At 44.7% G+C, this 22684-nt stretch overlaps 2 protein-coding genes across 3 annotated transcripts in view; one reads left to right on the top strand and one right to left on the bottom strand.

The window, feature by feature from the left end:
* Positions 1-1903: 1903 nt before the first annotated feature.
* On the bottom strand, positions 1904-22666 carry Gm11992 (predicted gene 11992). The gene is made up of 7 exons (NM_001037928.3): positions 22058-22666; positions 18379-18564; positions 16940-17048; positions 14680-14836; positions 11250-11347; positions 9872-10092; positions 1904-2923 (listed from the first exon to the last, which is right to left on the bottom strand). The coding sequence occupies exons 1-7, from the start codon at positions 22110-22112 to the stop codon at positions 2874-2876; spliced, it is 876 nt and encodes a 291-aa protein (NP_001033017.1). The 5' UTR covers positions 22113-22666; the 3' UTR covers positions 1904-2873.
* Positions 22267-22684, top strand: part of Sun3 (Sad1 and UNC84 domain containing 3) — a 32949-nt gene continuing 32531 nt past the window's right edge. For both annotated transcript variants that reach the window (NM_001290520.1, NM_177576.3), the window contains exon 1: positions 22267-22389. The gene's annotated coding sequence lies outside the window, so the exon portion shown is untranslated. The remainder of the gene's footprint in view (positions 22390-22684) is intronic.

The following is a 22684-nucleotide window of genomic DNA, read 5'->3' as shown; positions in this document are numbered from 1 at the left end:
CTTATTGCTGTGAACAAATGAATCCCTGACCAGAAGCCACCTAAAAAAGTAAAGGTTTGTATGCATGTGCACGTTCATATGTGTAGCTGGATAACTGTGTGCATGCATGTCAACTCCCTGAGTGTCATTCATCAACAACCTCCACCTTATTCTGTTGTTTTATCTTTTTAACTTACTTTTTAAAAAAAATTTTATTAGGTATTTTCCTCATTTACATTTCCAATGCTATCCCAAAAGTCCCCCATACTCACCCCCCCACTCCCCTACCCACCCACTCACCCTTTTTGGCCCTGGCGTTCCCCTGTACTGGGGCATATAAAGTTTGCAAGTCCAATGGGCCTCTCTTTCCAGTGATGGCCGACTAGGCCATCTTTTGATACATATGCAGCTAGAGTCAAGAGCTCTGGGGTACTGGTTAGTTCATAATGTTGTTCTACCTATAGGGTTGCAGACCCCTTTAGCTCCTTGGGTACTTTCTCTAGCTCCTCCATTGGGGTCCCTGTGATCCATCCAATAGCTGACTCTGAGCATCCACTTCTGTGTTTGCTAGACCCCAGCATAGTCTCACAAGAGACAGCTATATCTGGATCCTTTCAGTGAAATCTTGCTAGTGTATGCAATGGTGTCAGCGTTTGGAAGCTGATTATGGGATGGAACCCTGGATATGGCAGGCTCTAGATGGTCCATCCTTTCGACACAGCTCCAAACTTTGTCTCTGTAACTTTTTTTTTTTAAAGTGTGTTTGTGTCTGTGTGTACTCATAGATGACAAAGGAGGATGTTGGAGCTACAGTCACAAGCTGCTGTGAGACACCAGACCTAGGTTTCGGGGACTGAACTCAAATCTTCCATAAGAGCAAGTGCTCTTAACCATCAAGCCATCTCCCCAGTCCCACCCAACCGGAACCCTGCCTTTCCAGGGTCTCTCACCAGGACTAGGCTCTAGGGATTAGTCAAGCTGTCAGGCCAACAAGCTCCAGGGATCTGCTGTCCCTGCCTCCTGAGTACGACAATTACAAGTAAGCATATGATGCCCAGTGGTTTTGTTTTGCTTTACTGAAACAGAGTGTAAAAATATCAACCTGGCAGGCCTGCAAATCACTCTGTAGACTAGGCTGGCCTCAAACTCACAGAGATCATGCTGCCTCTGCCCCCCACCCCCACCCCCACGTGCTGGGATTAAAGATGTTGGCCACTTGGTATCATACCCAGTTTTGAACTTGTATCTTAAGGCTTGAATTCAGGTGCTAGTGTTTATGTGGCAAGTACTTTACCAACTGAACGATGACCCCATCCCTGAGGAGGATTTTTATGTTTCGATTTTGATTCACAGCGTAAGGGGTATCCATCCCTCACAACAGGGATTGATTCAGAGTGGAAAGGGTATTTCTCCCTCCCTCCCGGCAGGAAAAGCATAGTAAGTAGCAGCTCCACAGTGGCCAAAGCGTGTGGCAGCCATTTACCTCGATTTCAAGGCCCGCCCACCGCAGTGACCCAGTTCCTCCAGCTCTGCCTGACCCACTGACGGTCCCATCAACTCCAAGGACAGCACCTTAACCTGGGTACAGAGTATCTGAAGGTACAATTGTGGTGTGGGGGAATATTTTACACCCAAACCCTGAAAGCTATATTTTACCAATCCGACAGTTACCTATGGGACTGACCCTACATACTCTAAGTGGCCTAGGCTGATTTGTTTATCTGTTTTTACCTCAAAGTGTGTCTTCTCTTTATAGGAGTTATGGTTTTCTGTTACTTCAATAAGTAACCTTTAAAAAAATAAAGACTTCTATACTATTGATGTCTGTTCTTTAATGATCTTTCAGGTAAGTGGGAATGCTTAGAAATGAGGTGGGAAACTAGGCAAGAGATGGAAGAGGGAAAGGAAGAGAGGCAGCTGCATTACAGTGCTATATTATTTTTATTGAATACATAGTCATTCATATTTTTACATATTACATATATTTTCCTGAAGTAGTATCCTTCTGTTAAAGCAATAGAGATGTAAGTGCTCAATTAAATATTTCAGTTAAAGAACCAATATTAAATTTTGACTTTAACTAAGCAAATGCATGATAAGTTAATTCCAGGAATGACACTAAACTACTGACCCTCGTTGGCTTTCTAGAAACTTTTCCTGATAGGATTGTTGTTATATTAATGAATAAAATATAAAATATATTTTAATATTAATTGCTAATATAGAAACAACAGTGAAATTTATAAAACAAGAGCACTCAGTCTGATTATTAAAATATTTTTGTGAAGTCTATTAAAATTGCCTAATTGAGATTACATATATGTATATAATTATATGTATATAGCATATACATATATTACCTAAAGGATATAAAATAATAAGCTTTCAGTATTTCTGGGCTTCAATTTGTGCTCAAACTATTAGCAAAAAGTACAAACTAATGTTATAATGTTTTATATTAAATGCTTAAAACTTCAAGGCATAATACAATATTGTTATAGCAAATTATATCATGAGACTCTGGAATTAGTCATTTCTGTGTAATAGGAAATTGTTTCTATTAAGATTATGGGACCAAATGCAGGAAAAAGCTGCAGCTTTGCCAATTTCTTCCCTTTCAGAGTCTTCTGCCACCACTCCACACCATAGAGGTCAGCTCCAGGAAGACTTTGGTCCTAGAGGTCACCAGGCCAGCCAGGCCATTGCAGAGGAATGTAAGAAACAAAAGCCCACACTTACCCTGAGTTTGCTATGGTGATTTCAACTATACTCATGGCAAATTGTTCCATAAGACTCTATGTTAATAAGATAGAATGAAAGCCTGTAAATATAGCTGCCCGTTGTCACGCTACAGATAGCAACTAAAAACATTGTCTTCGATAGCACATCCTGGGCTATTTGAGTTCTGCTGGCGTTGATTCTGATGGGGAAGACACTTCTGCATCTGCAATGACAAGTCAATAAGATAAAGCTGTGTTTTTAATAAAATAAAAATGTTAATTTATTAATTGAAAAGCATATGACATATTTCTACTCCTATTTTTAAGAATTAACCCAAAAGTCTATAAAAATTGAGTACGTCGCTGGGCGGTGGTGGTGCACACCTTTAATCCCACCACTTGGGAGGCAGAGGCAGGTGGATTTCTGAGTTCAAGGCCAGCCTGATCTACAAAGTGAGTTCCAGGACAGCCAGGGCTACACAGAGAAACCCTGTCTCGAAAAACAAACAAAACAAAACAAAACAAAAAAACAAAAAAAAATTGAATATGTCATGCTACCTTGCAGCACAAACCATCGGTGGGAAACACTGATCTCCAGCTTTGGCTCTGAAATAAGTCTCACACTTTCACATCCCTGAGTCCTACCTACCTGTGATACAAAGCTTCTACTGCCAATGCACAGGACAGATCTAAGCAGTGTGGCTGGAGAGAGCTCTCTGTGTGGCATCTCTCTCTCTCTGCTCTCCAGTTTTAGACCCCCTCACTCACTGGAGACCCGTGCCTTAGTCTATAATTGGACCTGAGACCTGTGATCTAACAGCCAGCTTTCTTTTATGCCAGCATATCAAGAATGTCTGCAAAACAGGGTGCTAAAATAGCAACAACCTTGTGTCTGGTGGAAGGAAACAAACTTTAATCAGCACTTTGAGTAAATTCATTTCCAGAAAGTTACAACTCCATGGGAAGGGTTTTCAGGTAGGGAGAAAGAAGGCACCATCTGCTTGAACTGTTGTTGTTTATAAAATGTAAACTGTGCCAGATGGAGGAACAACTGCAGATCAATAGTGGAAAGGAACCAGGATTTCAGTGGTGACTCTGCCTCCCAACAGCAAATCAGACAAGCGGGTAGGTTCCTAGTCCCTCCATCTGCCACACACACACACACACACACACACACACACACGCACATGCATACTCGCATACGTGCACATCCTGCTTTGATGTTTATGGAGGGTTCCACTGATTTCGATGGTGAATGTTTTTCTGTAACTAAGCAGGATCTGCTGCCAGTGCAAATGTGGACTACACCATAACACCTGGGTTAGATAACACTTGCAAAGACTTATTTCCAGAAAGTTCATAAGCTTCCAGCAGTGTCAAGTGCTTGCTGTCCTGTCTCTCGATTAGATTTTATATGTGGACATATGCTGATGGTAAGGTAACTTCTATTTACTGGAGGATAAAATGAAGAATCCTAAAACAGCTTATGCGGGTGGACCTGTGTGCATACTACATGCACTTATTTAAGTTGGGTCCTAAAAAGAGAATGATCTAAAACCAAAGGAGGAAAAAGAAAAAACATAATTTCAGACAAAAATAAATAAAGACAAATGACTCAAGGAAAAAGATGAACAAAATGGAGATTCTTTTTTTAAAGTAACAAGATGACAAATCTGTAGCTAAAGTGGAAAGTAAGAGCACGGATACTGCTACCAGAGAATAGGAAGGATAGTGGGAGAGAGCCAGTGTGACAAGGTGGGTAACCTAGACATAAGTCCTACTGAGACCGAATCCCGAACAAAGTGTGCTCAGACCTAAACTGAGGAAGGAGACTGAATCCCTAATCATAAAAAGGCTCTGTGGTGGAAGAGGCCTGGAGTCTGGCAGTCATTGCTGGAATCTACCACACATTCAAAGGTAAGTAATATCAATCATTTTCAAGGGTCTCCAAAAGTTAGAGGAGAGAGAGACATTTCCATTTTGATTTTATAAAGCCAACACCTCTTTCATACCAAAACCAGACAAGGACACGACAAGAAAAGAAAATTACGGGCCATTTTCCTTGGTAAACACAGATGTGGAAATCTTTACCAAAATGCTAACAAACAAAAATTAACCACCAATTAAAGGACTTATGCATCATTATTAAGTTGGATTTATCCTTGGTATGTATAGGCAATTTAACACACACACACACACACACACACACACACACACACGCATGCATGTACTCCCTAGTGTGATCCATTACTTTAACAGAACAAATGACAGAAACCAAATGATTACCTCAAAGGATATGGCACAAACTCAAAAGTTCAACATCACATCTTTGTGGTTTTGAAGAATAAACCAACTTCCAACATAATAGTTTCCATATACTAGGTAGTATGGCATCATACTACCATAAGATTCCTACAGACTCCATGCTATAGACTCCTATCAAAATTTCAATAACATTTTCTACAGGAATAGAAAAGCATTCTAGATTTCATATAGGATTATAAAGTACTAAATTACCAAAGCAATTATGAGGCACAGATAGAGCTGAAGGCATCAATATGATCTTACTCCAAAGTACATTACAAAAGCAGAGAGATCACAGCAGCCTGGAACGGGCATGCTGCGTCAGGCTGAGCCTGCTCTAAGTTACTCTGTACTATAGAAAACAGTGGCTTTTCCCGGTGTGCCTTGTCCTGAAGGACTCAGCTTTAAAGCAGCATCTGACTACATTTTGAGGGAGTACAGAGGCAGAGTGACTCTGCATCCTGTCATACATAAACACCAGCATCTGTCTGGCACCACCCACAGAGGCACAGAATAATAAATGACTTATTGCTAACAGTCAAAGAGGAGTTGCCTAATCAATTTATCTGTGTAGATTGAGACCCTACAAACACACAAAAGCATATTAAAATCCTTTCAAGAAAAACAAGTCCAAGGATTTACTGAACCCATCAGACTGAGGAAAATGTACAAACATCCTCACTTAGACCTCCGAAATAAGGAAGCATCTAACACTGCAATGGCTACTGCTACCTCCAGCTTGTCATCTGACCACCCAGTATGTGCATCAAAGGACCAACAGGTAGAGATCTGACTGTCACCAGGGCTTCAGCAGTTTCTCCCCTATTGAGGAAGTGATCTACTGAATTGTCATCATCCATCCATCCACTTATCTGGACCTGCTGTCCACTCACCTACCACCTGGACCAGTCCTGACCTTTACCCCTGCCGCCTTCACAGTCCTGCATGCCATTTCTACAGCTTCACTAGCCCTTGAGGCTGGACTCAACTCTGATCCCAAGGCTCGACTCTGCAGCATGGTTTCCAGCAGACCTGTAGTGTGGCTCCTGATCTGATCCTGGAGAGCCCTTTGCATCCCTGTTAGCTCTTGGCTTGTCTCCTGTTGCCTCTTAGGACTCCATGAACTCTGATGTGGCCTCTTATATTCTCTGGAGCCACTCCATGGCCCACATATATTCTTATATGGAGACACAGTTACTGTGTGATGTGCGTTGTGTGATTGGAGAGTTAAGATTGGAATGAAAGAACTTGGATTTGTATCAGGCAGCTACCAAGGACTTAGGACTACTTGGCAAATCACTGCCAACAAACCCCACTGTTGCTTGTGCACGTGAATGTTACTTGTGAGTGTATTGCTATGTAATTAGTTCTGACATGGTAGAAAGACACAACCATCTATGCTTACAATATAATCTGCTTATTATAAGACATAAAAATCACATTCACAGAACAACAGGATAGGTTACAGCCCCTACATAAACCTACAGACTTTATATTTGTTTTACAACCATAGTATAGAGAACATGTAGAAGGAAAAAACAGATTTTTTCATTAAATGTCACTGAAAAATAAACACCTATAAACAAAATATAAAAGTACTTTCGTCTCACACAGCATATCCAAGTGTGGATGAAAGGCCGAACAAAAGACATTACAAAGCTACGGGAAAAAATACAGAGGGACTCTCCCAGTGTTGTTTTGATTTCTTCCCTTTTTTTTTTTTTAAGATACCTTTTATTTATTATTAATAATTTCATTTCTGTGTATCTCTGTGTTTGCGACTCCATGATTTTATGTGTACCACAGAAGTGCAGGTACCTGGGAAAGCCTGTTGAATCCCTTAGAACTGGAGTTACAGCTAGCCACCCATTCATTAGCTGCCTGGTGTGGATGCTGGCACTGAACTTGGCTCTTTGGCTATAGCAGTAAGCACTTGACCTCTAAGTTAGCAGTTTTCAACCTGTGTATTGTCTTCCTCACAGGGGCTACAGATGAGGTATCCTACATATCAGATATTTACATTACAATTCATAATCATAGCAAAATTACACTTATGAAGTAGCGACGAAATAATTTTGTCATTGGTGATCACCATAGCAGGAAGAACTATACTAAAGGACACAGTATTAAGAAGGTTGAAAGTCGAGGCTCATTAGTCGTGCAAACTTTATATGCCTCAGTACAGGGGAACGACAGGGCCAAGAAGTAGGAATGGGTGGGTGGGGGAGTGGGTGGAGGAGCATGTGGGGGACTTTTGGGATAGCATTGGAAATGTAAATGAAATAAATACCCAATTAAAAAAAAAAAAAGAAGGTTGAAAATCACATCTCTCCAGCCCCGGATGTGTGTGTGTGTGTGTGTGTGTGTGTGTGTGTGTCACCAAAATACAAACAACACAAGCAAAATAGACAAATAAGATAGTATCAAACTAACAAGATTATACACAGCAAAAGAAGAAACCAACAAAATAAAAGTATAACCCACAGAATAGGAGAAAACATGTTGAAACAAACAGCTTTTCTGGTGAGGAATTATTTGTCCAAAATATATAAGGGCCTCAAGAAACTTAGCAAGAAAGGAAACAGCTGGGTCTAGAAGCCCTTAAAGCATGGAACAGGAGGATCGTCACAAGTTTGAGACAGCTTTGGAAACACAGGCAGTTCCAGGCCACTTTAAGTGATATAATAAGATCCTGTCTCAAAACAAAACAAAAACTGACCAACAAAAGGTAGGCAATAGACTTTAACAGACACTTTTCAAAAGAATGTATATAATGGCCAACGTGAATATGAAAAATTGTTTAACATGGCTAGTCACCAGGAAAACACAAATATAAACCAAGATTAAATGACACCTCACATATACCACAATTGTTATTTTTTTTCAGAGTTAACAAGACAGAACTGGAGAGATCTCTTCGTGGTTAAGACCTCTGCTCTTTCAGAGGACCCGTATTTGATTCCCAGTAGCCACACGGTGACTTACAACCACATGCAATTTGAGTTCTCAGTGACCCAGCACCCTCCTCTAGGGATGCATGTGGCACACATACATGCACACAGGCAAAATACTCTCATACAAAAAAAAAATCTAAAAATCCAAAAAACAAAACAAAACAAAACAAAACCCCACTGTTTAAAGATTAAAACTAGTGCCTGCAAGGGTGAGAGGAAACAACTGTTAGCAAGAATGTCTGAGCATAACGCACAGAACTCAGCATGGAGGCTCCTCTCACTCTGGAGTGTACATCCCAAAGAACTGAAATCAGAATGTGAAGAGACAGTGTGCAGCCCTCTGTCCACAGCAGCACACAGATTACAGGAGCTAAGAGAGATTATCAGCCTGAAGATCCATGAGAAGATGAGTAGATGAGACAAATCTCTGTCTCTGTCTCTGTCTCTGTCTCTGTCTCTGTCTCTCTCTCTCTCTTTCACACACACACACACACACACACACACACACACACACACTTAAAAGTAATAAAAAATAAATCTAAAAGAAATCTATATTTTAAAAATTAGTAAAAAGTCTGTTCTACTTTAGATAGCAAGAAGTCTACCGGCTCTATAAAGTTCACGAGCCTCCTTCACAGTTGGCCATCACTGTAGGATGGAGACAGATTGGCAGGTCACTCTCAAGCAATGCAGGGATGAGTCAGACATGGAGTGCCATGCATCGCTCTGCTCATCAAGCAGTACCACAGCATTTCAAATGTCTGCGGGGACTCCGGCTCCTGCCTTCTCTCCAGTAACTCAGAGCAGCAGAGCCCTGAGGAAGATCAGTTCTTCTTTTTCAGAAGCGAGTTCTGAGTACTCATCAGTGACAGAACTTCGCAGCCAGAAGCGGACTGAGATCTTCCGTGTGCTTTGAGATGTACAGATAGGCAAATAGAGTTAAGTCTGTAAATGCTAAAGGTGAGAACTAGCACTGTGTTCTGGGCATCCCAAAATATTCGAAGTTTAAGAAACACTGATAATGAAGAGACAGTGGTTGAACTTGAGCTTCTTTTCAAAGGTCAGAAGGTGTCCTGTGAAAGGCTGTCAGAGGACAAGCTCAGACAGGAGAGCGGCAATGTCCTGTGACGAGACTCTTCACATTTGGAAAACTAAAACCAATAGACTACTTTATACATGGTTGTACCAAATGGAGAATCAAGGCTTCTGATAAATAAAAGGAAAGCATGAAGCCCGGTAAGCCACAGTCTTTGCTCTCTCATTTGAATGAAAAGGGAAATCCCAGCACACTATCCCCAGGCCTACCCTGCACCTTAAGGGCTCTGCTGTGTGGGGTTTCAGAATGGCTTCCATCTGCAGATCCCATGGGGAGGAAGACGCTCCAGGAGAGAAGAAAGCCACCCACTGTCCCTATCACTGAACACATGCACAGCACGGTGACCCTCACTGACAAGTTATTTCTCCCCTGGTGAAATGAGCCAACTCAAGCCAGATTAGAATATATTAAAGGCGGGTTAATTTATTGGGAAGTTGCTCTCTGGTGGATGAGTTCCCTGGTCCCAAGGACAGGTGAGTGGCCATGGGGAGAGAGGGGATGGGAGGGGGAGGGAGACAGAGAAAGGGTGTACTCAAAAGAAAGAAGAGGCAGAGGAGGAGGAGGAGGAGGAGGAGGAGGAGGAGGAGGAGGAGGAGGAGGAGAGGGAGGGAGGGAGGGGAGCAAGCACAACATTTTGAATTATATAGGGAAGAGCCTCTGAAGAAAGGGAGGACACCCCTGAGCTGGAAAGTTCACGGTTAGGGGCAGAGTACATCAGGTAGGGACAGGTGGATGCTGGGAGAACCTGGAAGCCAGGTCTGCTTTGATGTGTAAAATATGCACCCCAGTTCCTTGTCCTCTGTGCAGAAACCACTCACCTGGAGTTTTCTCAGAGCCTTCAGGGGTCTCTGGATTTTCGGGCGTTTCTGTGTCCTGGTTGCTTTTAGAGTCCTCTGTGGACTTGGAGGACACGGATGCCCTGGAGGTCTTTGGAGTCCTCCTGTCAGCTTCAGCCTTCTGCTGCTGTAACCACTCGTCCTTGTAGCCATTGCTGATAAGTTTGGAAAAGTTGGTGGGTGAACTGTTTTTTTGACCAGGCCTTAAAGAGAGATGTGTAAATATTAACCTTGAGCACAAAGATTAATTTTAAAAGGAAAAACAGAAGCGGAAGTCAGGAACTTAACTTGTGAAAGAACACTGGTGCTGAGCTCTGCCCCTCCCCCTCCGCTCTTCCCTTCCCCTCTCTCAGTCTCAGGTGAGTCTCTCTTTCCCCATTTCTAACATAAAGATGGCCTCTGCACATCCCTTACACATGATTGACACCATGCTTAGCCCAGTTCTCTGAATTTTTAATTTATTATTTATTAACCTACTAAGAACACCAGTTTTACACAAGGAAGTTCTAGAAAATAACGACCCCCCCCCCCATAGGGAACAGAGGATGACTTAAGGCAGTTGCTCCTGTCTTAATGACTTCTTCCTCATTCCCCACTGCGAGACTCTCCTGTCTCCTGTCATCTGTCATCTGCTTCAGTTCACAGATCCTATCATAATTGACACCAAGTGATAGAGTAGCAGGGCGGTAGTGTGAGCCTTCCAGTCAGGCGGGTGCCAAGCACACCCTTGTCCCCTCCCAAGCCACAGGTTTCAGACTCATGAATCATCTTAGTAAGGATTTTCCTGATGGCTCCCTCCCCATCTGTCACAATGTCATTAATGGGATTGTTTTCGCCAGCACATGAGAAACTGTTTGAAGACTCAGTGAGCAATTAATGACATTTGTTTTCTCCTAAACTAGACTTCTGACAAACAAAGCAACACAGTGTCCTCCAGAATGTATTTCTTCAGCTGGAAAACCAACATGTGTCAGCATACCTAGAGAAACCCCAGTTGAATGCAGAGCCTTCACTCAAGTTGGAGACCCCAGGCTCTGATGACAATAAGTTTTGGGACTGAGTACGTGAGCAGGAACAAACCACAAGCCTACACCACAAAACAGGATGCAGAAGACCAGACATGTGATCAAAGGGTCCAAATTGATGTTAAGTAAGAAAGAGAAGTGCAACCAAGTTCTTGGGCTGGGCTGGGCTGGGCAGGGCTCTGTGGGCAAGGTAGGCAGGTGCTGCCAGCTGTCTCTGGATAGGGCTGGGGCAGGTCAGTGGGAGCTACCAGTTCACAGTATCAACTGGGTAAAGGACAGAAAGTCAACCCAAACCTCATACAAATAGCATTCAGTCTCATAAGTCGGACACTTACATAGGAGGCAACGACAGTCTGCTCCTTTCAGGCTCTTTGTGGCTAACTGGGGTCCCCGTTTTGCTGGGGTTCTTGGAATTAATAGCTGGCAGTTTCACCTGTGTGAAGAAATGCAAATCTGTGAGTTCAAATAAAAAGAAGGTTTCCAAGAACAGCAAATATACCAGTTATGGACTTTCAGAATGGGCATAGGCTGTTACAATAAAGTCAAATCAAATGATGGCTTGGGAAAGGAACAGCCTGTGCTTCAAAAACAGTTGCTGTGTTTAAATAAAGAGGCCATCCGCTGGTCATCGGCTCAGGAGGGGAAGAGTCAGTGAATGTTGGGGATGCCAGATATCCCGAGGGATCTTGCTGGAAGGAGGGGTCCAGCAGCCCACAAAAACTGGAAATGCCTATAGTTGAGGTTTACAGGTGTTGTGAATTGCCCTGGTGCTGTTTGTATTTTGATGCTAATTCTGCTTTCTCAAGAGGGGCTGCCACTCAGGTGATTCTATGTAAACTTTCTCTCCATTTTAGCTGGTCAATAAAGATGGCAGAAGAATAAGGTGGGATTTCTGGGTCCCAGGAGGAAGAGGAGAGAGAGGGAGAGGGATTTGGACGAGGCTGTGAACTGGATAGGAAGTAGCACACTTGTAACTCTCGGGGACGGATAGTTTGTAGCCCCCTCAGGTGACTTCGGAGGCTGAGGATGGAGCAAGATATTCTTTGTCGAGCCATTGAGTTATATGGCTAGTTATAAAATATAAAGGCTGCCTGGTGTCTTGCATTCACAGTGACTCAGGTGGGCTGTAGAAAGGACACTGACTGGGTGGTTGTTAGAGGCTTGGTGAAGTTGGCCCTGGGAGCTGGGTGAGATGACCTTTGCCAGCACCAGGCAAGGGGCCAGCATGCATTTTAAAATTACACGCAACATACAGGAGCTTTGTAATAATCACCAAGAACTGGAAACAAACAAACAAAGAAACAAAGAAATAGCCACCAAGGAATGAATTAATAAACAGACAGTACCTGCTCTACAAAACAAAATTACTCAATGAAGCAAAGGGACTGGGTTCTGACAATACCACACAGCAGGGACAGGCTGAAGGGAAGGGTCTATGGTCACTCACCCTGTGCCTGAGGGACAGCAGTGCAAGAACTCAAGGCAGGAACTGGGAGGCAGGACCTAAAGCAGAGGCCATGGAGGGAGACTGCCTTCTCCTTTCTCCCTATGGCTTGCTGAGCCTGCATTCTTTTACAACCCAGGACTACCCTCCCAGGGGTGGTACCACCTACTATGGTCTGGGACCTTCCTCACCCGTCATTAATCAAGAGAATGTCCCATAACTTTGCCTACAGGCCAGTCTGATGGAGGCATTTTCTTAATTGAAATCTCTTCTTTCAGACACCTATGGCTTGTATCCAGCTGACAAAAAGCCCAGTGGGTAGGTGCAAGACATGAAAGGTATCAGTGACTGCTAAAGACGGGAATTATGAGGGGTTGGTGACAAAGGAGCTGAGATACCTTAGAGATGACATAACTTCTCTGTACCTCAGTATCTCTGGTGTTTACATGAGGTATGCATTTGAAAAAATGTGTAGATCAGTACTGTATAACAAGTGAACTGTGTTCTGTATAAATGGCCTCATGAAAGATGAAAAGAAGCCACCCTACAGAGCGCTGACACATCTGTCCTAAGGACAGGTCAGTGTCTATATCAGGCTGAGTGACAGCCAGGACGGGAACAGAATATTCAATGAGTGTCCCATCCTCTCCTAGGGCAGAGAAGGCAGGTCTCTGAGAGGTAAGAAACCTGTGGCAGCAAGACAGACCAGGCAGAGTGGCATGCCAAAGGCGAGGACAATGGCCAAGTGTTGACATGATTTTCACATTAAAGTCCTTATACTGTCTGTGCCCAGTGGTTCTGCAAGATTTGAGAAGAGAGAAACTCCCCAAGTTCAACAGAACAAACACTTAGAGGAGCTTTGTAGCCAGTGGTGATGAGGGCAACTGCGGCGATCCCTACGGTGAGCTTTCCTGAGTTTCTTAACACTTCAGCTATGCACAGTCAGTTGGTATCTAATTCTGCCTTCCTCCTTCCTTAGCATCGAGTAGGTGGAGGACAGTCTAGCTTCAGGCATTTCTGCAGTCAGCAGAATTCTGTGTGAGTGATCACTACATGAATAACTCAGACATATTTTACAGTGGAACAGCATCTTGCATTTTACATCTTCTCCAGCTATGTTCTGGAAACCCAGGTTAAACAGCCAAGCTTTCCATTTAATGCTCAGTTGCACACAATCAGCCACTTATCAGCAAACAAGCCTGGTCCTTAATAGAGTCCTTTAGGAGCGCTCCTAGGAGTGACCCAAAGCCCGAGTCACAGTTAGACACTTGGGCATCATAAAGAGCAAACACTACAGCCAACTGGTAATCAACTACGAAGTCCGCCAAGGAGCTGAAGCCGTCCTCTTTCCCCCCAAGACTCTGAGAAACTAGGTCCAGTGTTCCCAAGATACTTTGGTCTCCTTGCTGTTTAAATGACAAAGTTACCCACTCTCGTTCTTAGACTTAAAACACCTCTGACATTTTAAATATAAATGCCAACTCTTCAGTCATAAATCCTGATGTCTCAAATGCTAAAATTCATTTCCGACCTGGATACTAGCAGCAATGTAGAGCCCCTGGAAGTGTGTGTACTTGACTATGTTCTCATGGGTCCTACAAAGAGTACAGGTGGGCCGATTCCAACCCTCTGGCCATCCTAGCTACTTTCTGGGATTCCCAGTTGCTCAGATAGGCCAAGTCTTCTGAAAAGGCTTCACCTTGCAGGCCAGTTAAGACCTCACAGACAAAACACCACTGGGCGTCTCTGTATAGAAGAAAGCACTTCCTCTTTCTTTCCTTTATCATCATCATCAAGGAGCACTGTGGGTAATCTGGACTTAAAGAGGATAAAAATACTCAGAAGCAGGATATTGAACACACATAAATGCATCTCTGCTCTACATGTTAGATATGAAGTGTTAGGTCAATTTCTTCCCCAAGATTACAGTTAACTGGCTAGACACCTGCCAGTAAAAAGCAATCTTACTACAAAGTCAACATTCACAGGGAGAATGTGGTTGCTTGCCTCTTAGTAGTCCAAAACTTAAAACAGGGCCCAGAGCTCAGAGTTCAGAGCACAGAGCTCAGAGCACCAAGTACTGAGCTCAGAGGTCAAGCATAGAACTCAGAGCATATAACATGGAGAATGGAGCATGTAGAGCAGGGAGCAGAGAACTCAGATCATGGAACACAGAGCACAGAGAACAGAGCAAGGAGCCAAGGCTGCAGGCCTTCCGCAGACAGCAGCAGCAACCCCCTAAATCATTCATGGAGTCACAAAAGCAAAGCAGACGCAGATGATGGCTGGGATGATGGACGCCCCCTCGCCAACCGAGTTACCTTTCTCTTCACATTTTCAAGCTCCTCAGCCTCCCTTTGCCAAATTGTTTTCCTGTCAAAGTCAAAGGGGCCTTGTCTGGACTCATAGCTACCATTGGCCTGATCGGGGTTGAATTCTTCATACACCATGTAATCTGGTATGGAGACCACGGGGACTCTGCAAGGGTGAACGGGACAAGTCAAAGCCTGGCACCATGTCACACTCTCTCTCCTCTCTCCCTTTATTCTTCCCTGCTCCCTCCCTCTATAGTCTCCTTCCTTTTTCATCTTCTCCCTCTTCTCACTCCTGTCTCCACCCCTCCTTTTTTTGTTCCTCAGCCCTCCTGCTTCCTCTGTCTCTTTGAAGACCTAGGGAGGCCAGTCCCTTCTCCTACTGAGTAAACACATTAGATGTTCTCCTAGCTCAGGATCCCCAGAACAACAGAAGAAATCATAGGGTGGCATGCTGAAGTGTGAGCTTATAAAGCAGATAAGGCATAATTACTTCTTGTGGCCTAGCATTTCCTACTTTGTCACCTTTAAAGAGATAAGTACTCACCAAACGTTTGCCATTTACCATCATGGGTGTTAATAACAACCTGCTGCTCTGTTAGATGGCCAATGTTAATGTGGGCATGTAAACATGCAACTGGTCTTCCCACAGTTCACAGGGAGGTGTCAGTGCAGGGTCTCCTGTCCTTTCTTGCCTGCTCTTGTTCTCATTCTCTCTCTCTCTCTCTCTCTCTCAGTCTATTTCTCTCAATCTCTCTCTCTCAGTCTATCTCTCTTTCTCAATCTATCTGTCTTTCTCAGTCTATCTCTCTCTGTCTCTGTCTGTCTCTCTTTCTGTTTCTCTCTCTCTCTCTCTGTTTCTGCCTATCTGTCAATCTGTCTGCCTGTCTCTGTCTCTGTCTGTCTCCCCCTGATTTCCTTTATTTTCTGAACTTAGCAGAAACTCTTTTAAAAACAAAAATGAAAACGAAAATGAAAACAAAAGCAAAAACAAAAAAACAAAACCAAAAACCAGGGTCTTACTATGTAGCCCTTACTAGTCTGGAACTCACTATATAAACTAGGCTGGCTTTGAACTCAGCCTTGACCTCACAGATTTTCCTGCCTCGGCCTGTCTAGTGCTGGGATTAAAGCTGTGTGCCACAAGCTTGGACTATGAACTATTCATTGTAAAAACATAGCAGAGATTTAATATCTGCTTTTCACAGGAATTCAAAAGCACTATGTGTTCTTTGCATTTTATGTGTTAAAAACAAAAACTAAGCCAGTCTAGTGGTGGCCGCCCATTGTCTCAGGAGCACCTGGCAGACAGAGGTGAAGATCGAAAGCTTGAGGTTGGCCTGGGCCTCACATCCTGGGGCCCCAACACAGTCTGGGATTTGTTTACAGTAAAAAAACAACAGACTGTAAAATAAAATACAAACACAACCAAAACAAAAGGAACCAGAATCCTAAAGGGAAGCAACATGGAAAGCCCACATGTGCCTGGGGACAGTCAAAAGACTCTGCCTAGCAGCCCAGGAATATGCCTGCGGTGATCCAGTCTTTCAAGAAAAATAATGCAAAACAAAGGGCAAGTCCTTACAGAGCAGAAAAATAAATTCTAAAAGTAGTTCTGGTGCTTCCTCTCAAACCAAAAGAGGTATCTGAGGGGAGTTTGCATAGCTACAGGTAACAACTGTCAGACATTGTAACAGGGTAGGGGCCATGGCTCTGCCCTTCTTCTGTGACTGGCCAGACAGTTCTGTGACAGATAGACATGGTTGTGGCCCAGGGAACAAAGGATAAAAGCCTAAGGCTAGTAGTGGCTAATACGTGGCCAAAAGACCCTCATCCTGAGGGGATATTGCTTGCTGTGTCCTTGACTCTAGTTTCCTGACAACTTATGCTACAAATAGCACGTACTTTCTGGCAGTAGTAAATAGTTGTAATTTTCCAATTCAAACTGAGACTTTTCAAGTTGTTTATACTACATCTTTATTTATTTGTACTCAGCCACACACGTGCTATGGTGGGCATGTGGAGGTCAAAGTACAAAGGGAGGTATCAGCTCTTGCCTTCTCCAGTGTAGGTCGTGGGGAATTTAGCTCAGCTTGTCTGCCTTGTCAACATGCATCTTTACCTGCTGAACCATTGCTGGCACTATTTATGTACATCATATACAAAATCATACACATTACATATATTATAGAGAGAAATGTAGCTAGAGATAGATAGATGGATATAGATATGTGATAGACAAAAATGTGGGAGACTCTGAGATACTCACTCTCGCTGGTGAGATGTCGGAGGCTTGCTGTGGTGAATATACCAGTCTGGCAGGGAGTAGGCTACTGGGGAGCCTTGCCTGGTTCCAGGGGCAAAGTGCTTCAGCAAATCTCAAGGAGAAAGGAACACAGTTATGAGTGGTTGGCCCTTCTGCCCACAGGGCATGTGGCATTACTAACACTCCACACTGGGAGCTAACGCCATCTTCCCTAGGGTAGCCTCTCCACAGGCTGAGAGCTGAGCGTCCTGCCTGGCACTAAGACAGAGATGTCTCTCATGCCCCCTGCACCTCTCATGCCCTCTCCTCTTGTGGGTACAAATAGCTACTGGTCCAGAGCTGGCATCTGTACCAGTTACCATTGACACTCTCCCAAGTGCTCATCTCTCCACTCCTGAGGTCTCCAGAAGTCATGCACCATGTTCCTCAGTCTTCAGCTACGTCTATGCTCCTCTCCATCCTACAGCAGTCTGACCATCTTAGTCCACCACTGTGGGTCTGCCCCCCCCCCCCCCCAAAAAAACACACACACACCAACTGCTGCTTCCTAGAGAACTTTCACTCTTTCCTCCAGGTTCTCAGGTCAGAAGCCCCCATGGATGTATCAGTTACCTTGGAGACATACAGACAGGTACCCAGCACAGACTCCTTCCCAACTGGCTCCTCACTCCCTATGCCTTTTTTCCTCTCATCCCTCCCTTTCCTTCTGCCTACCAGTATCCAGTAGAGCACAGTGTGAGCTCCTCTTCACGACTAACTCAGGCTCCCACCCATATCCATTTTCTTCCTTCTCTCCCCACATCCCCCACTGGTAGCAACATCATCACCAGTCTCTGTTGAGCGGCATGTTGCAGTCATGCTTGTCCCATCATCTTCTGTGCCTTAACTGCTTCTCATAAAAGCTAGCCCTCCCATGATCACAGCAAAGACACTGTCCCTGTGTCATTGATGGTCTCAAGCAAATTTTGCTAGTCTCTTAGAACCAAGAGCAAGGAGGTGGATCTAAGAAAAGGTTGCCTTGATCTTGCTCTTGTATGTCCCTGGATGAGTCAATCAAGTGGTATGGTCTAGGTTTGGAATGCTCAAGTGCAGACTTGACCACTATTTTACCTATGACATTCAATGCAGAGACAGTGACAGACAGAGGGAAGAAAGGAAAATGTTGATGTCTCTCAGTATTGGGTGCTCCAAAGCCTGGCTGAGACATCTGAGATGTGGTCCCTATACTCTCTGACCAGTAATTAATTTCCATTAAACTCAATATAACTTACTTGTTACAAAAGCTAATTTTTATCAAAGATTATTCATACCTAAGTGCCATAATGAAGCCACATATCTAAAACCAAAGCGCATAGATACCACAGCTATATCTAATGTGTGTAGAATGTTAGAAACAACATCCCTATTTCTGTTCACAATGCCACTCAGTGGACTGAGCTTACCAGGTCTGCCACCTTGCTTAGCCAATTTCACATACTCCGAGTCTGTTTCTTTGATCCAGTACCTCCGAGCACGGGGCAAATTCACATTTGGGGAGTCTCTCAAGTCACTGAGCCCTGGGATCTGGGATGCTGGTGGGGCACCCACAGGCTTCTCAGAACGCTTCACAGGTAGGTGGTAATACCAGTCTAGACAGAAGAGAGGCCAGCACACTGTTAGATGGGTACAGGAAGACCCCTGATCAGGAGGCCCTCTACTGTGTGTCAGTCTTATCTCTGTGCTTATAACACTGTCAGGGCAGCACATACCACAGAGTACAGAAGCCCTGGAGCATATGTGACAAATCAGGACACCACCAGTGACCTAGGAGACACTTTCCAGAGCCCCCAAGTACATCAGCTAATGAGGCAAATAGGAAGAATATCACCTCCTTCCTGTCCTCCTGGTTCAGGTCTCCTCCTGAAGCTGAGGGCTTAGCCAAATCTACTGTTGTAACAGCTCTAGGAACTATCAAAAATCCCTGGGTCTGTCTTCTTCCCTTCTTCTTGCCTTCCTTCCTTCTTCTCCTCCCTCCCTCTTGCCCTCCATACCCCAGAAAAATACTTAGCAGACTTGAATAAATACCAAATCATTTAAACCAGTATTGTAAGCCAGATATTGACCAGGATTTGATAACCTTCACATATTAAAATGCTAATATTTGAATTCGGTTACAGACACACAATCTGATCAAACTGGTTCTTCACTGTTACAAGAGCAGAAGGAAATAGGCCAGGGTGTGGTCCAAGAAGCCTCGCTTGCCTAACAGCTGTGTTGGAAGACAACACCTGCCTCCCACACCCTCCAGCAGCCAACCCTGTGTCCCAGTGACAGCCCAGCTGCACACAAGCACTGTGCTGGAGGCTACAGTGGACAGTGGGAAGCAACAGAGGCCTAGATGTATCCTGAAAGGGGGATTCATCAGGCCAGAGCAATTACCTTTATGCAAACCCAAGACTCCAAAGATTCTCCTTGAGAAAGACTTGGGGTGAAATGGTGAATGCAGATTGTGACTTATATCCTGAAGAGAGGACTAGGGGACAGATCACAGGAAACAAGGACAGGAGTGTGGACAGCTTGCCTTTCCTCTCTCCTTCCTCCCCCACAGTGACATAAACCCCTCTGCAGAAAGACGGAGGAGCTGGGCATGGCCTGGTGAAATGAAGATGCTCTCTAGACTTAGAGCTGATGGCATACAGGGGGGAGACTCTTTAGACTGATGTGGAACCATCCTTAAAACTCACTGAACAGAGCAGGAACTTCTGTCAAGGGGCAGAGGGATTATCAGCCTCTCTCTCTCTTTCTCTCTCTCTCTCTCTCTCTCTCTCTCTCTCTCTCTCTCTCTCTCTCTCTCTCTCTCATACACACACACACACACACACACACACACACACACACACACACACACACCATGCACACATGCACAGGGGCAGGAGAACCCAGGCATACACACCCTAGGCATTTCAGAGAAGTCTACATCAGAAATCAACCAGATGCCAAAATACAAAGAAGAAAAGACTATCACATCTATGGAAGAGTTGGGAAACAAAATCTCAGGAAAAGCAAATTTTGAAAAAATACAGAAGTTGGCATTTCTGTGGCATGGATGCTGGCTGTGTTTCATAGCACTGGACAGACTGGTGACATTCAGAGTCAAACACAGTACCTAGTCTTTTGTGGTAGTGTGATGGCAGACTTTAATGGCTACTTGACTCAGCCACAGTATCCAGACTTTGTACAGATATTATTCAAGTTGCTTTTGTGAGAGTATTTTTGATTACCACTTAAGTTGGAGGTCTTAGTAATGCAGGTGATTCTCTACCATAGAGTGAGAACCGCTCAGCTGAGTCTTAAGAAAAAATGGAGGAGGACGCAACCCTGACTCCAGGAGAACTTTGAGCTCGATCTGCAACCTCGGTTCTCCCCCTGCTCTCCAACCCGCCCTGCAGATTCTGTATTTAACGGGCCCCACACTCAAGCAAGGCAACGTGTAAAAGAGTTCTCTCTCCTTTTCCAGGTGGGTGGGCAGTGGATGAGTTATGCTGCTCACTGAGTTAGGGCACAGGGGGACAGACAACAAATACGCTGTCATAAACATGAAATCAAGTCGCTGCTCTCTGAAGCCACATGCTCACACTGCCAGCTTCTTCCCAGAACTAAAGCTTGGATTGCTGACTAAAAGGGAAGGACATTTCACCTGGAAGCTTTTATGTCTAAAGGATAGTGATAATCAGAACCAACACAACCCAGTTTCAAAGACTTGCACAAAGGCTTTCAGAGCAATACGAATCGGAATTTGGCAGCTGTTTGCAGGACAGGCTCAGCTCTGTGTTTCTTCTTTTACAGGAAAGCCTTTGGTTCTTGCTTTATTTTTCCCCTCTGGGCATTGATTACTAATTAATCCACAGAGAACAGTGTATCTTCTGCCACCTCATTAGTCCAAGCTCTGGACAGGCACTGAACACACTAAATGTGCACACAGGGGCAACTCAGAGATTGAGGGCCCTCCCTGGTCAGTAAGGACAAACCACTGGCACCTCGCATGCACACGTAGAAAGTTAAAGGGACACAGAGTTATTGTTTTAGCTTTTATCACTGCAGATGGTTTGTACCTGTGTGACACCAGATCAACCACAGACTGGCTGCTTTTCTCTGTCTAGCTTCTCTATTTGATACTGTACTCTTATTTTTCACTTGTTTTCTGAGTAAGGAAACAGAGGGCATCACACACACACACACACACACACACACACGAGCACAGGCTTCTGTCTTTAGGCTGTACAGTGTAGAGAAAAGGCCACTTGGCATGAATACTCACTCCAAGGGATACTTATCAGCATGCCTCATTTTCCTGGTCTCTAAATGGGGTGATGATTTCTGGTGAGGGTGTTCTGAAGTTAAATGTGCTAGTGTACACAGGCTTTGCTCAATACACCTATCTACGGCTTGCTTCGCAGAGATGAGATTCAGGACACAGAAAAGTCTCAGGATGGTTACAGAGCCTGGGATGGGATAAGAACTGACCAGGCCTCCTGAACTCTATCCTACCCACCCCAGTTCTCAGCTGGCTGTCAACACCAGTGGCATGGACTAGCATGCATGGAGCATGTGGAAAGCTCACACTTTTCCTTCTATGCAGGGGCATGGCTCCAACTGGTGCCTCCCAGCTGAGCACCAGGCTTCTTTTCTCCCTCTGTCTCCAGCCCTTCTCTGGACACAGAGGGAAAACACAAGTGAAAAGTGATGATAGCTTCAGGAAATGTCTTTCTTCCCTAGCCGGCTTCAAAACTGATGTGTGCAACCTAGGAACCTTCACTGAATTCAGCTTTCTCGGATCCAGATAGTGGAAGCGGGAAACATTTGTCTTATTTGGGTCCTGAATTAGGAGCAAAAGTTAGGAAGTTGGGGATATTCCTGATGGGTTCTGTCAAAATGAGGCTATCTTAGGCTACAGCCACTGCCAAGCAAGATGTGGGAGTTAGGAGACTTAACTTGCTACAAAACGAATTTCAATGGGCTCCTACCTTCTGTAGCCTTGCATGCAAAGGCCCTGGCTTCAAGCCCAGCACGGACACATCAAAAGCAGAGGCACCTACCCTTCCAACTTTTACCACCCCACCACTCTCACCCATCCTCACTCACCGCAGGGAGCATAGCGGTAAGAGGTGCTCTGCACTTCCTTGCTGGTGTTCCTCATGGCTTGGTGCTATGAGCAAGTCCGCGTCGGGAAGAGAAATGTGCTGCTAAGCCCGGGTTCTCTGGTTATCTGGGCGCTGCCAATCCGCCTGATGGGAGCAGAGGCTGCAGGGGCAAAGTCACTGCGCTTGTGGTTCCACCCGCTTCCAGCTGACACACCTGCAGACGCCTCACGCCCAGGAGCTGGCAGGTCCACTGCGGTCACAGGACAGCACCGTGTCCACGCTGGATACCCAGCAGGGGCACATGCGACAGAATATACAGCCAGAGCACATTCAGTGAGTACACCATAGGGGATCCGGCAAGCGGGTAGACAGCACCGGGCACGTTAAGCGGGGTAAACAGCAAGGGCACGTGCACGCAGGGTAGACAACAGAAGCATATTAAGTGTGCTATAGGTCATCACGGGCCGCAGGGTTTGGCAGGCATCTAGGTCACTGTAAGACTCCCTGCTCTCCGGATCTGGGATTTACACCCCCTGTAGCTGAACTTCGTACCAAGAGGGCTGGCTCCAAGACCGACTCCAAACTCTTAGAGAGACGCGGAAACACAGTAGCACGCGTCTCCAGGGCA

This window comes from Mus musculus, chromosome 11, assembly GCF_000001635.26.
Source record: "Mus musculus strain C57BL/6J chromosome 11, GRCm38.p6 C57BL/6J".
NCBI classification, from domain to species: Eukaryota; Metazoa; Chordata; class Mammalia; order Rodentia; family Muridae; genus Mus; species Mus musculus.
This window is presented reverse-complemented; position numbering and strand designations above follow the sequence as displayed.